The sequence below is a fragment of the Micromesistius poutassou genome (assembly GCF_964030765.1).
Source record: "Micromesistius poutassou genome assembly, chromosome: 22".
In the NCBI taxonomy this organism is placed as follows: Eukaryota; Metazoa; Chordata; class Actinopteri; order Gadiformes; family Gadidae; genus Micromesistius; species Micromesistius poutassou.
The window spans coordinates 9,543,798-9,559,886 of record NC_140292.1 but is presented as its reverse complement, the minus strand read 5'-3'; the positions used below and the strand labels follow the sequence as shown (position 1 = coordinate 9,559,886).

General features: G+C 47.7%; 1 protein-coding gene across 1 annotated transcript; it reads left to right on the top strand.

Moving 5' to 3' along the window:
* Positions 1 to 588: 588 nt before the first annotated feature.
* On the top strand, positions 589 to 10,467 carry gnaz (guanine nucleotide binding protein (G protein), alpha z polypeptide; the record flags this gene model as incomplete). The annotated part of the gene is made up of 2 exons (XM_084486096.1): positions 589 to 1,340; positions 10,123 to 10,467. The coding sequence occupies exons 1-2, from the start codon at positions 618 to 620 to the stop codon at positions 10,465 to 10,467; spliced, it is 1,068 nt and encodes a 355-aa protein (XP_084342222.1). The 5' UTR covers positions 589 to 617.
* Between the last annotated feature and the right edge of the window lie 5,622 nt (positions 10,468 to 16,089).

The following is a 16,089-nucleotide window of genomic DNA, read 5'->3' as shown; positions in this document are numbered from 1 at the left end:
CCTCGGCCTCAGCAGGCGGTCCCACTTCAGCGCAGACTGAGCGCCGGCGTCCCAGCAGCCCTGGTCCCGTCCGCGGGGGACGCTCGCACCCGCCCCTCCCGCCCGGGCCCGACCCCGACCCGACACCGCTGAGCTCCTTCCGCTCCTTCCCCTTCTCCTTCTTCTTCTTCTTCTTCTTCTTCTCCTTCTTCTTCTTCTTCTTCTCCTTCGTCGTCGTCTTCTTCTTCTTCTTTGGTTTCTCCTCTTCTTGTCCTCTCACCACGAGAGCCCAGACCCCAGACTACTCTGCTCCGATCGCCTTAAGGGGGGACGTTTACAAACATAATAAAAACTCATTCCAGCATAATCTTCGCCCGAATCTGCTTCTGGATCTCGACTCCGCCTCTCCTAGGCCTCCCGCCAGCCCCCCCCCCGTCCCCCCTGTCCCCTTGCCCAACTTCCACCAACTCCACCACCACCACCACCACCCCCCTCACCTCCTCCCCTCCTCCCCTCGACGCCCCCCCCCCCCCTCTTCCGGAACCCCCTCCCTCTCCCGAAACCCGTCCTCCGTAGTAGCGGGCCCACGTCACCCCGGCAGCACGTTGTCCTTGGCGTTCACCACGTGGCGGAGGACCATGGGATGCCGACAGAGCTCCGAGGAGAAGGAGGCGGCGCGGCGCTCGCGGCGCATCGACCGCCACCTCCGCTCCGAGAGCCAGCGCCAGCGGCGGGAGATCAAGCTGCTGCTGCTGGGCACCAGCAACTCGGGCAAGAGCACCATCGTCAAGCAGATGAAGATCATCCACAGCGGCGGCTTCAACCTGGAGGCGTGCAAGGAGTACAAGCCGCTCATCCTGTACAACGCCATCGACTCGCTGACGCGCATCATCCGCGCCCTGGCCACGCTCAAGATCGACTTCCAGGACGCCGACCGCGCCTACGACGCCGTGCAGCTCTTCGCCCTGACGGGGCCGGCCGAGAGCAAGGGGGAGATCACGGGCGAGCTGCAGGGCGTGATGAAGCGGCTGTGGGCGGACGCCGGCGTGCAGGAGTGCTTCCAGCGCTCCAACGAGTACCACCTGGAGGACAACACGGCGTACTACCTGAACGACATGGAGCGCATCTCGGCCAACGACTTCATCCCCACGGTGGAGGACATCCTGCGCTCCCGCGACATGACCACCGGCATCGTGGAGAACAAGTTCACCTTCAAGGAGCTCACCTTCAAGATGGTGGACGTGGGCGGCCAGCGCTCCGAGCGCAAGAAGTGGATCCACTGCTTCGAGGGCGTGACGGCCATCATCTTCTGCGTGGAGCTGAGCGGCTACGACCTCAAGCTCTACGAGGATAACCAGACGGTGAGCCGAGTGCACGCACGCACACACGCAACGTACACGTACACGTGCGGTGTGCGCATACGTGCGTCCACACACACACACACACACACACACACAGATGCAGTATGCACACACACACACACACACAGATGCAGTATGCTCACACACACACGCATCCACGCACGCACACACACACAGTATGCGCACACACATACAGAATGTGCACACACTCACGCACACCATACGCACATACAGTATGCAGACACACACGCACGCACACACACACACACACATACAGTTTGCGCCCACATGCACACACACACACACACAGTATGCGCACACGAACAAACAGTAGGCGCACATATACAGGTACACACATACTGGCGCACACTCTGAGGTGTGAGCCTGTAGGGAGCGGTTAGAGCGGACGGGTGGAGGGGTGACGGAGGCTCAGCCTTCGTGGAGCTCATGCATCTCCGTCGATGTTCGCGCAAAGCGTGTTTCTCTAGAGGAGACGTCTTACCCGACAGGAGCCAAAAAAAAACCTTAAATACTGATATCCAGTTCACAAACCAAATCTGTCAAAGGTGTCGGGTAATCAAAAGTATTGATTCTGTGTTCATAACCGAACAAGCGCACGACATGAAACAGCGGACAGTGGAGAAGCTCATGTTTAGTGTTTATTTTCTCTCGTTGTGATTTGCTCTCAGAATCGTCGTCTTCTACCGTACATCATCTTCTGAAATGTCTTCATCTGGGCAGTACAGTCCTAACCACCCGTATCACTGATTACATAAGAACAGAGGTGTGAGATGATTTTATACCTTGCTCTCTTTTGCATACAAAACGGGACTTTTCAGACATGATGAAAAAAATGATCTGCTTACATGTTAATTAAAAAATGCAACAATCAGTGACAATAGTTGAATAGTGGAATCATCAATGCCCTCCATAAGTTACCAATCTAGAATCTCAACGGCAGGTATTTAGGTGATGAAGGCTGACTTGTATTGAGGTTGGTTGGGGCCTAGAGGTTGATGGGGACAGGATGCTGAATGTAACCGTGGAAGGAGGCAGTGAGTTAGACTCTCTCCCTGCGTAACACCGGCCCATAATGTGATTGATGCATTAATGCATAAACCTTCTGACCCCCGTTTTTCAATTTCAATAAGTGTTAACCATTGTCTCCTAAACATGCTATTGAGCTTTGTTCAGCCATGTGGAAATCAGTTTCCTCTGAAACCGGGGAAACAGATGTGTAAGTGTGTGTGTGTGTGTGTGTCTCTGAAACTAATTGCAATGGAGGTAAAGTTGAGGTCCCCCCACCCCCCCCCCCCTCGCGCTAATGAATGTATAACACACAAAACAGCCGCTGTAACATCACACCGAGTCAGAACACGAAATCAATTAGTTTGGCGAGCTAAAAATACAGGCGGAGCAGATATAAAATGCATCACGGTGTTAATTGAGTTCACAGATATAAGGTTTGAGGTGCACCTGGGAGGATTCAGCACGGGGACTCGCTCGGAAGGCGCTGGGGGGGGGGGGGGGGGGGGGGGGGGAGGTTGAGACTCGTGATCCTGCGACAACGTGAGGAACCGGGATGAGCCGAAGCGACGGAGGAGCCAGTTGTTTATGTGGCATCGATAAGGGAAAAAAAATCCTGTTCTGTATTCGGTACGTGGCAGCGTACCGAGCTGTGAATACAAGGAAATTCACGAGGGATTCTTGTTCTGTTTTTTTGTTTTGTTTCCTGGGCCAACAATATGATAAAAATACCAAAAAAAAACTATTTCGAGTTAAAGTTTGAGCATAACTGACGTCTAAAATAATCGTTCACACTGCGCCCGGGCGCCGCACCGTAGGCCTACACCACGCTGCGCCTGCTGGCCGAGATGCTCTTGGAAGCACGTTACCGTTCTCAGTGTCCCACCTGAACACCCCCCGCCCCCTCCCCCCCCCCCCCCGTCCCACAGACCTCCTCATACCTTTTTTCATCAAGTGGATGAAAATAAATCCTACAAACATATGAAATGATTACAACGAGCATACAGGGAATATTCATATACATCTCTATATTATCGTATGTACAATATGAATATACTAACGACAGAAGGGTATGCTCATTACACAGATAAAACAGTTTCTGCTAGCGCCTAATCAATAAAAAAAAAAAGTAAAAAGGCGGTATTAGCCTTTAGCCGCGGCGGCGGCGTTGGGAGCGGGACTAAAACCGCCCAGGCACGTTCGCTCCAAGCGAGCAGGAAACGTTTGATTTATTGACATGGCAAATGTCTACCTGACCTTTCACTGTCACATTGGGTTGCTGCGTTTAAGCCACAACAGCAGTCACCTGACACCCGGCCGTTAAGACCGGGCCCTGCAGGTCCAATAAGGAGCCGGCTGCTGATTATATTCTGCAAAACCCCAATCAAAGACGCTGAAATATTTATTTCTCAAAGTAATGTGCCTTTGAAACTCGGATGAATAATTGAACGACCGTATAGGAAAACGTATAAATACAAACACGGTTGCATTAACTCGTACAGCGAACGCACACGGCGGCAGCGGCGGCGGAGGAGGAGGAGGAAGCATAAAGTGTGAACCGCCGAGCCGGCGACTCGTTTAGTTTGGAAGCCCGGCTACATTTACATTGTTTAAATATTCACAGCATTGATCCCGGCCCCGGCGTGACTCCTTTGGTTCTCCCCTGTGGATAAAACGGACAGAGGGTTTTCAAACGCATCGTGCCTCTGTGGAGAGAGGAGCCGACCAGGTGGACAGAACAATAGCCCAGGGGTACCGAAAAAGAGACGGCTGTTAACATATTGTAATTGTACCATATAGCAAAAAAACAACAACATTGAGACCACTATTCACAGAAATAATCCATTTCACTGGGACTAGCAGATCATGAGGGCCGTCGTACCTTCTGGCGGCTGGCGGTTTAATTCCTTTGTTTGTTTTACTCTGCATGTGAGTGTCCATAACATTCAAGTATTATTGATAGGGGCACTGACATATTATGAGTGAAAAACATAACTAGATGAAGAACACGATATCAAAAAATCCACAAACAAGCCCCCACCGTCAGTTTTATAAATGTTTTACTCATTTTGAGTTACAACATGTGGATGCGTCAACAATATCAAATACATTTCCTAAGAAATCCAGTCACTCTTTTGCGTCAGAAGGATTCGCTCTTATTACATGCAAATATTGAAATAGGATCATAGTAACGTTACTAGCCTGTTAGTATGTTTTAGGATTATGTAGCACAATTGTTCTTTCACTAAATGTATTCACATACAAGAGAAGTAGTGTCTGACTTTGTGGGGAGTTCAATAACATGTTTAGCGTGCTTATCAGGAACATAAGGAAAGCAATTAAGCCAGTTATGATGAACACACACACACACACACACGCACGCACACACACACACACACACACACACACACACCTAACATGGTCATAAACCCACAATCTGGTAGAGATTCTGCTGTGTACATGGTGTTATTACTCATTCATCATCCCTCTTCTTGGACATGGTCACATGATGGTGGTGACCCGGGTTATACCCATCAACACAGCATGTCATCTATTAAGTGGCCATAAATGGTCTGTGTGTGTGTGTGTGTGTGTGTGTGTGCACACGTGTGTGTGTGTGCATGCGTGTGTGCGTGCGTGTGTGTGTGTGCGTGCGTGTGTGTGTGTGTGCATGCGTGTGTGCGTGCGTGTGTGTGTGTGTGTGCGTGTGTGTGTGTGTCTGCAGTGCTGCCTACTGAGGCCTGCCTCTTCAGTTGATTGGACCTCACAACAGGAAGTAGTGATCCGGTAAGAGCGAGCGGACGCTCCCAGCCGTATTTGGGTTCCTCCAAAGTGACCTGGACAAGATGGCGGCGTTCTTTTTGTCTGGCCCCGTTACAACATTATCGGATAACGGACGACGATAACGCTCATATCGTATTAGAGGAGCGCGGCAGACTGATTCAAATGAACGCCTGCTGATGTCTCGTTCCACTGACACCCAAATGGCAGCGAGCGCTCCGTCTGTCACGTCCTGCTCCTGGACCAGTCCTCGCACGGCGCTCCCCGCCGCCGCCCAGTCCTCACATCAACTATCATAACTACCTACTACTAACCACTGTCGCAGTTATTATCCTATCATAACTACCTACTACTAACCACTGTCGCAGTTATTATCCTATCATAACTACCTACTACTAACCACTGTCGCAGTTATTATCCTATCATAACTACCTACTACTAACCACTGTCGCAGTTATTATCCTATCATAACTACCTACTACTAACCACTGTCGCAGTTATTATCCAACAGGCTATTATCCAACCGTCCAGCTGTCTTCGCAAGTGATATAAAGTTCTTCTTGTACCTTATTGAAATGAGCCAACCCACACTTCTTCTCTTCCGATCCACCCCTCTCATACTCAGCTGTTCATACTTCATCACATTTCAACTCACCCACAGCTGCACTCCTCTAACCAAAGACAAATATTATTCCTGCGCAATACATTTTTTGCTTTCCAAACCGTTCCCCGGTGCATTTTCCCCGTCCCATCCCAGTATTCATAATGAATTGGTTTCCACGGATACCGTTGCTAAGCAACAGGGCCAGTCAAATGCTCAGAGTCCTGGGCTGTTGACAGTGAGCTGTGTCTGGGAGGGTGTGTGTGTGGGGGGGGGGGGGGGGGGGGGGGGAGCAGCAAGGATTGATGCAGTGTATTGATTATGTGTGTGTGCGTGCGTGCGCTCCTGCGCGTGTGTGTGATGTGGAAACAGTTCCTAAGGTGTGACTTTACAGATAGGAATTTGCTCATGTGAGAATCCTCACATTTAGTGAGCGTCTATTCACTGGAGGAGCGGCGGCGTTTTCTACCGACTTCAGCTACTTAGCTACAAAGCTACTCTGTGCTGCATACACTTCAACGCTTTCAGTCATCTACGACGTTACTCAGTGAAAACCAAATCATACATCATTTTACACTCGTGAAATGCTTCCGGTGCTTCAAAATAATGTCATTGATCATCAAAAACACGGAACTAAAACACACAACGCTGCAATGAATCCTTCCCCGAAATGTACCGCACCGGAAAAAAACAAATCTCTGGAACGCTCCTCGACCCACAGCGCAGCCGCCCAGCAACGAGGACGGGGCGGGGAGTCAGGACGAGGGACACAACGCAGGAAGCCGTGGACGTGGAGCTTCCTTATTAAACGGGGCGGCTCCGCGCTCCTCAATGCAGAGAACAGAGTGCTGCCGCTGGGCTGCAGCGCCTCATTAATACTGAAGCTTAATTAAAACCCTGCGCCGCTGCCAGGCTACTCTAGGAAGCCACAGGGAAGCCAGGTTGACGAGGAATGTGTGTGTGTGTGTGTGTGTGTGTGTGTGTGTGTGTGTGTGTGTGTGTGTGTGTGTGTGTATGTTTTTTCCTGGAAAGGAGGGCGCTCACCTGTTTATTAATAAACACACACCTGAAGGGGTCCTCCCACCTGGTGTGTGTGTGTGTGTGTGTGTGTGTGTGTGTGTGTGTGTGTGTGCGAGTGTGTGCAAGTGTGTGTGTTCGAGTGTGTGAGTATGCGTGTGTGTCTGTGTGTATACGAGTGTGTGTGATTGTGAGTGTGGGTGTGTGCGTGTGCGTGTGTATGTGTGTGCGTGCGAGTATGCGTGCGTGCGTGCATGCGTGTGTGTGTGTGACTGTGTATGCGTATGTGTCTGTGTGTGTGTGTGCGCGCGTGTGTGTGTGTGTGTTTGGGAAACTAGAGATTAAGCAGACGTAAACATTGACGTAAACGCCTCCACGCCTCAGTGAATGGAGTGGATAATGTGAAGGCCTTGTCTACATTGATATTAAAGGACAAGTGTTGGTCTGTTCTAGTCTAGCTATGTGTAAACACGTGTGTTGGGTGCGTGTAAAGCTGGACTAGATTGCTGGCCCGGCAGGGGAACAGAATAACACTCCACAACGTTGATATCGATCGCGTCCGCAGTGTGACATGTCACATTGGACCCGGATTGGGTCCTTCTACGCTGCAGTGTTTGCTGTCCAAGATACTGCCCGTCTCACGCCCAGTTTTTGATAGCTATGTTAAACATAATATAGAAGGCGGAGTGGAGGTGTGGGGGGGGGGGGGGGGGGGGAGGGGGGGCTGTCCTGGTCCGCCCCCTCCATAGTTACAACATGGATGCATAATAAGAAGGAGCTTTGACTTAGCTAGGTGTTACCATGACCTATTTAGCTATGTCATTATTGAATCTTTGAAAATCCCCTCTTCGCCCTCTCCGTCTCTCTCTCTCTCTCTCGCTCTCTCTCTCTCTCTCTCTCCCTCTCTCTCTTTATCTCTCTCTATCGCTCTCGTTTCTTCTGAGTAGATCTTGTGATTTGCTCAGAGCCCCATGTTGTTGTTTTCTGTAACCTTTTAAACAGCAGTCCGACTGCTTGCAGTCACAAGCTACTGGCTACACCCAAAGCTACTGGCTACGCCCAACGCTAATGGCTACACCCAACGCTAATGGCTACACCCAACACTACTGGCTACACCCAACACTACTGGCTACACCCAACGCTACTGGCTACATCCAACGCTAATGGCTACACCCAATGCTACTGGCTACACCCAACGCTACTGGCTACACCCAACGCTAATGGCTACACCCAACGCTAATGGCTACACCCAACGCTAATGACTACACCCAATGCTACTGGTGCATAGCAACTGGCTACTGACTACAGGCTACAGGCAACTGGCTACTGGGTTAGGGCTGCTGTCTGCTGGCTACTGGCTACTGACTACTGGCTTAGGGCTACCGGCTACTGGTGACAGGCTGCTGGCTACTGGCTACCGGATTAGGGATACTGGCGACTGGCTACTGACTACTGGCTTAGGGCTACTGGCTACTGACTACTGGCTTAGGGCTACTGGCTACTGACTACTGGCTTAGGGCTACTGGCTACTGATTACTGGCTACTGACTACTGGCTTAGGGATACCGGCTTATGGCTACTGACTACTGGCTTAGGGCTAATGACTACTGACTACTGACTACTGGCTTAGGGCTACTGTCTACTGACTACTGTCTACTGACTACTGGCTACTGACTACTGACTACTGACTACTGCCTACTGCCTACTGACTACTGACTACTGGCTTAGGGCTACTGTCTACTGACTACTGTCTACTGGCTACTGACTACTGACTACTGGCTTAGGGCTACTGTCTACTGACTACTGTCTACTGACTACTGTCTACTGACTACTGACTACTGGCTACTGACTACTGGCTTAGGGCTACTGGCTTCTAGCTACACCCCATGTGCCCTTTTCCATGGCTGCTCCTTTCTCTCACAAATGCACCGTCATGTCATACCGCCCCACAGAGCCGTTATCCAGGCAAACACAGATACTCTCTCTCTCTTCTCTGTAGTGCACACACACACAGCATGCAAAAAAACTCTTTCTCACGCACACACACACACACACACACACACACACACACACACGAACGGTTCAAGTGCAGGCGACAGGATAAAAGGGATATTTAATGGCACATTTTTGTGTGATTATTATTTTGATTGGTTAATGAATGTGTTGTCTGACTAATGTTGATAGTCTTTGCACGACATAAATTAACGTCAAGGTTGATTTTAACAAAAAGGTACTCCTGCACACCGTTCAGCCATGATAGGAGGCAGAACAGCATTATGTAGTCAATAGTTTGCTGCATCACCAACAACGGAGAAATCAAGAAAATAGGCCTGACTGATGCCTCCAGAGAGGCTAACCAGGGGAGCTACGGATGTTGCTATTGTTCTCCCAAGACATTATAAGGCATCGAGCCCTCCAGGGGCATCCGGTCAGCAGTATCCGTCTCTCCCTTTCTCGGTTTATCGACCGCTAGTCCCGTTGACACAGAGAACCAACGTTCTGCTGAGCGACGCGGACGGCTCGTGATTGCTCTAACGTCGTCCTGGTGTACAATAGAAGGGTTGGACTTAATGTAATCATCTGGTATTTCCTGTTCACAACCAACAGCCGTAGAATCACGGCAGTATTCCTCCGCTGAAGGTCACAAGGCCCTGAGGGGAGGTCGTCTTTAATGGAACATTTTAGTGTGTGACTTGGTGGTTTGGCTTCTGACTTCGCCGTAGGCTGGTTTAAACTCTCCATCTGTCCCCGGTCTGAGGCGTGGTACAGACGATGACAGAATACAGTGCTCTGGTGTGGTGACGTCAGCCCTCCCTGACGGGCGTTGCAAGTGAAAGTCAATTGGGTTTTGGAGAAATCTGTCAGATTGCATTGCAGCGGCCCACTTAGACATCATCAGATCCCCTCTTTAAGAGCGAGGGCACTCAGGAGAATAATTTAGTCTCATATTCGACCACGAGCTCTTTGGGCCTTGTTGAAAGCACGAGGCAACAATAAAATTGCAGAGCTCTGGATTTGGATGTACTCAGAGCATAGCATGAACAAAGTAAACTGTGTGTTAGCGTTTTCCAAACGGCTAACGACTGTGTTTCACGCCAAAAGTTACACAAAAAGACGGAAAGATATTGCATCCCATTATCCCATTATATATTATCATCACGGTACATACATTACATTTCACTGAAATACTATACATAAAAAAATACATTCATTAAAATCGCATCCATATCTAAAACATTTGATCACGTCAGACGTGTCCGTCCGCGTCGTCGACGAAACATACAAAAAAAAATCAACCCTGTTTTTTAAACCTCTTTCCCCCGCCCCCCCCCCCCCCCCCCCCGTTTCCCCCCTACAGAGCCGCATGGCGGAGAGCTTGCGGCTGTTCGACTCCATCTGCAACAACAACTGGTTCACCAACACCTCGCTCATCCTCTTCCTCAACAAGAAGGACCTGCTGGCGGAGAAGATCAAGCGCATCCCGCTGACGGTGTGCTTCGCCGACTACAAGGGCCAGAACACCTACGAGGAGGCGGCCGTTTACGTGCAGCGGCAGTTCGAGGACCTCAACCGCAACAAGGAGACCAAGGAGATCTACTCCCACTTCACCTGCGCCACCGACACCAGCAACATCCAGTTCGTGTTCGACGCCGTCACGGACGTCATCATCCAGAACAATCTCAAGTACATCGGGCTGTGCTAGGAGGATCTCCCCCCTCCCCCCACCACCACCCCCACCCTAGCTGTTCAGGGGGGGGGGGGGCGGAGGAGGGGGCGGGGGGGGGGGGGGGGGGCTGGACTCGTCGCGGATGGAGGGGGGCGGGGTCTGGGGGGGGGGGGGGGGGGGTAGCCGGTCTGCTGTGGCGGGTGCTGGTGGAGGAGTGACGGCCGTGAGGGAGGAGGAAGAGGAGGAAGAGATGGAGAAGGGGGACGAGGAGGAGCAGGAGGTGGAGATGGAGGTGTTGGGTGGGGTCTACTGGGGAAAGACTTCTACGCCGTAGATTCCAAACAGTGTCCCGGGAGAAAGAACTAAAGGAGTCGAGGCTCACGGGTCACGATGAGATTTTTAACCAATGTGTTTGCACTGAATATTATGAGTATGTAGAGACACCCAAACACACACATACACACACTTGTTTTTATTTTGGTTTGGGTTTTTTAACCCCACATGCGCACGCACGCACGCACACACACACACACACTCCAACACAACCAGTATACTCACATACACATACTAATAATCTCTCACACACACACTTACACACACACACACACACACACACACATACACACAAACACACCCAGTAATGCACACAAAGACAGACACACAAACACACACACACACACACACACACACTAATGCTCAGACAAACACGCACACACACACACACACACAAACCCACGCAAACTAATGCTCAGATACACACACACACACACACACACACGCACACAAATGCTCACACAAAGAAGGACTTTGAATCAACAGTCAAGCACATGTTTGACATGGAAGCACTGGAGTGAAGTTGTAACTGTTATAACTTTAGTTATAACAATATATTATCCCGCGTGCGAGACTCCAGACTCTAATACAAGTGTATTGGCAGGTTTGACTTTCTTTCTTTCTTTCTCCTTGGTTATTTTGCCTGAGTCCACTGATGCTGCTTTATCAGAAGGATGTTGACGACATCAAAATGCTCGTAGGAGTCTCACCCTGACAAAGGCAAACACTCTATGGCCACACGGAAAAGCCAATTTTTCGTATAAAACATGATGTCACGGGGGTTTTTGCCTAAAAGATAAAAAAAATAATAAACTGCCACACAGTGAAGTTACATTTTAATGTTTTTTTACATACTATTCCCCTCTTATTGCCTGCCCCCCCCACCCCAAACCCCCGCAACCCCATCTCTATCGGTTGATTTTCATTGTGTGTATGACTTTGTCTGTTGAACCTGCCATTGGATGACGCCGCCGCTAAGCTCTGTGCTCAGAGGGTCAGAGCTCAGCAGTCCATACTCTCCTCATGTTCCTAATGGTGAGGACAAAAACGTGCCAATATCAGTGTACATAAAAGCAGATCCCATCCCATTATGTTACCCCCCTTTTTTTTTTATTGACAAATACATTTAAAACAAAAAAACATGCATGTTTTGTTTTGTTATTTTGGGATATTAATATATTTGATTTGGGATTTGTTTTCACTTTTATTTGATTTGAGTAATATATTCCCAAATATATATATATATATATATGTATATATATACATATATATATATAAAAGTCAAACACTGTGTATGAATGTACAGCTGTTGTCAGAGAGGATTTATTCAACAGAGATATATTGAGAAAACAAAGGTGACGATGTGGAGAATGGTGGTGTCAATAACGACAAGGTGAAAATAACAGTGAGGGTACGATGATGATGATGATGATGATGATGATGATGAAGATGATGATGATGACGGTGATTATCACAATGATAAAAACAACAGTGATAAACTCAATAGCCATCCCAGCATGAAAATTTAACGCCGGTAAAAAAAAAAAAAAGCAAGGGAAGGAACTAATGTGAAAGTTTAAGGTTGCAAAAGAGTAAAATAAGTTACACATACATTCAGTTAGATTCTCCTTAAGTTCACTAAATGGAAATTGTTATACAGTCAGTCGTTATGATGTGTAAATATACTGTGAGGTACACTCTTTGTTAAAATAAATGGTAAATAAACAAATACATGAATAAAGGTTGAGTTGGAATGCCGCCAGGAAAGAGCGTGTGAGAGAGAGTGAGAGAATGAGAGAGAGAGGGGTGGTGAGAGAGAGAGAGAGAGAGAGAGAGAGAGAGAGAGAGAGAGAGAGAGGTGGCGAGAGAGAGAGAGAGAGAGAGAGAGAGAGAGAGAGAGAGAGAGAGCTATAGGAGGAGGAAAGACAGCTCCTACAAACAGATAATGTGCAACAACTCAGCTATAAGGGCTTCAAGCTTCTTCTTTCACTTCACTGGAGGTCCACTTCAACATCAACAACAACCAATTAAAAGAACTATAAAGAGGACAATAACCATAAATAAAACAACTTATGCAAATTGTGTGTTGTGTTTTACATGTTGTGTTTCGGTTAAAGATGGGCCTTGATGTTACTGGAGTGGCGATTCTCGCTGCAAGACCATGTCTCCTAAAGTCCATGCCAACACACATAGTCTAAACCAACAGGCTCTGCTCCTCTCTGTTACAGCTCCTCTCATTACTATCCTGCATCGAGCCTCGCTGCTTCTCTAGAAAAGAGGGCGTCAGGGAACACACTGTTCTGAATCACTGGTGTCTCTGCTGTCTCAACCCATCATGAGAAAAAAACAAAAGAGTCTGTTGCCACACAACAAAACCACTAGAGCGGACGTAATGGCCGCATAAAGTATGCAATTAAATTTCTCCTGAATGAACTTGGCTCGTGTGTGATGGGGTGACAAACACTTTACAGCCGCGAACAGATTCCACTCCAATTACAGCAGGAACCGTTTGCCCTGAGATGACCACTCAGGAAACCCCTTCCCTGCTCACTCACCGTGTTCATAGTGGTTCACACGTTCGCTCACTCCACCAGGAAGATCCGCAAGAAAGGACCACATGGAACCACCACCGGGGAAGACCCACATGGAAGACCGACAAGGACGACCCACCAGGAAGACCCAGCGGGAAGATCCACAAGGTAGGACCGCATGGGACCACCCCCAGTGACATCCACCAGGAAGACAGACAAGGAAAACTGATGAGGAAGACCCACCACATCCACCAGGAAGACCAACCAGGGATATTCGGCATGGGCATCCACCAGGAAGACCCACCAGGAAGACCCACCGGGAAGACCCACCAGGGACATCTACCCCACAGACATCCCATGAGAGCCGTTGTCCAGTACTGGGAAACTTGGCTTATTTCCAAATGAAGATGTCAGGATTTGGGAGGGCTGAGGGAATGAGAGGAAGTGAGCCAGTTCGACCACAGCCTATGGTTGTACACTTCCTTTATGCTTCATTATGAGTACTATATAGTGCACTATACTGGGAACCCAATTTTTTTACCCATTTACACAATTTTGACGCCCCAGAAGGGTGTTTATTATAGGACACTAGGTAAAGGACACTAAGGTAAGGGACACTAAGGTAAAGGACATTAAGGTAAGGGACACTAATGTAAAGGACGCTAAGGTGTAGGACACTAAGGTATGAGACACAGAGGTAAAGGACACTAAGGTAAAGGACATTAAGGTATAGGACACTACGGTGTAGGACACTAAGGTATAGGGCCCTAAGATATAGGACACTAAGGTATAGGACACTATGGTGTAGGACACTAAGGTATAGGGCCCTAAGATATAGGACACTAAGGTATAGGGCCCTAAGATATAGGACACTAAGGTATAGGACACTACGGTGTAGGACACTAAGGTATAGGGCCCTAAGATAAAGGACACTAAGGTGTAGGACACTAAGGTATAGGGCCCTAAGATATAGTCCACTAAGGTGTATAGGCCCTAAGGAATAGGACACTAAGGTATAGGGCCCTAAGATATAGGACACTAAGGTGTACACAACGGTATAGGAGGACACTTAGGTGTATAGCCCTAAGGTATAGTCCACTAAGGTGTATAGTCCACTAAGGTGTATAGGACACTAGGGTGCATAAGACACTAAGGTGTAGGACACTACGGTGTAGGACACTACGGTGTAGGACACAAGTGAGCGACGTTGGTCACATGTTTCGATTCGTGATCGACTAACAACAATTACAAAAATGATGGTCTTCTGAAAATAAAATAAAAATAAATTCCCTGGTATCAATTTTGTAACATGAGGTTATATTCTCAAAATGGACCCAACAGGATGGGAATTGGCTATCGATCATTTTGGTCCATTACTAATTGAGGAGGTTCAGTATCGCTAATGCTGTTTTAACAAATATATAAATTACATTCAAGAACATTATGTTTGGGAGAAAGTCTTGTACACATGAATGCACACATGAATTAATCTCCACAACTTGTCTGACCACATTTTGTGGGCGATAGGACTCACCATGGGGCCAACAATCCCAGAACAGTGGTACATTTTTCTTTATCCTAACATAATGAAATACGAAATGACTAATGATAATGATTGTATCTCCTCAATGTGTACCTTCCGCTGTATTGAGGGCACGCTGAGTAGTGAGAGCTGCTTTTGTCATGCTTCTGATGAAGAGAGTTAGGGAAGCAAGCCTTTGAGCAGTGGACATAAATAAATGTCCCTGCAGAGAGCAGCCTGACATCTGCTATAGTTGCGTCTTGTGACTGTCATGTGGCAGAGATGGGTACAAAGAGAAACACGACTTTATCAACTATCCCAGTGTCTGAATGCTCTTCTCATTGTTCACGTACAATCTTTAAAATCTGGAAATAAATTATAGCCAACATTGAAGAATAAACAAAGAGACGCAGTGTCTTACGTTGGCTATAAGTTAGTCTGGTTAGCATACATGTGTTGTTGTTCTGATAAGGCACCCTTAAGAATAGCCATGTGACAGCTTGATTTAGACTTCATCAACCACCTTACCCTAACCCAAGACCATTGACACTGGATTGAACTAAAATTTGCTTTTGTGTTATTTTTTAAAAATAATTCTTAGCCAAACTATTATATGTACGTAGAGGAATATTAAATAATGTTTTTCTATTTTGGCCACATATCCTAATAATATTCAACGCAAGCCTAGCAATAGTCCATATGCCAATAAGCCAATGATATAGCCTACATCAATTCTGATGATAATGTGAGATGAGGGGAGGGAGAGAAAATGAAAGTAGTTTACATATTGATACTTCCAAGCTAAATTCATTAATTATATTATAATGATTGAATTTAAAGTAAATGTCTTCTTTTGTAATGTCTTGTGATCAAGAACATTTATGCTTTTCTCCTTTTGAATGTCTGCGTCCAATAATCAAGATGGCCTGAATTAACTAATGAATGATCTCATACACTTGGCTTTCATTTGCATGCCATTTTGGTCCTACAATGAGGCAGCTTTGCACATGAGCCCATAGGGTATAATTTATGTGGAAAACTGCTTTGATCAGGTGTGTAGTACTATAATGACCTATCCAGAAATATTGTAAGAATATGAAAAGATACATCAATTCCTGTTCATAATTATGACCAAAAAATCTGGAAACAACGCGAGATGGGTGGAGCATAACTACAGTTCACCATAAAAGCGTGGATCAATGATAAAGAGAGAGCGACACGCACACACGCCCCCTGGAGGCTGTGTCGACGGCTTGATGAAAGAGACTCTAC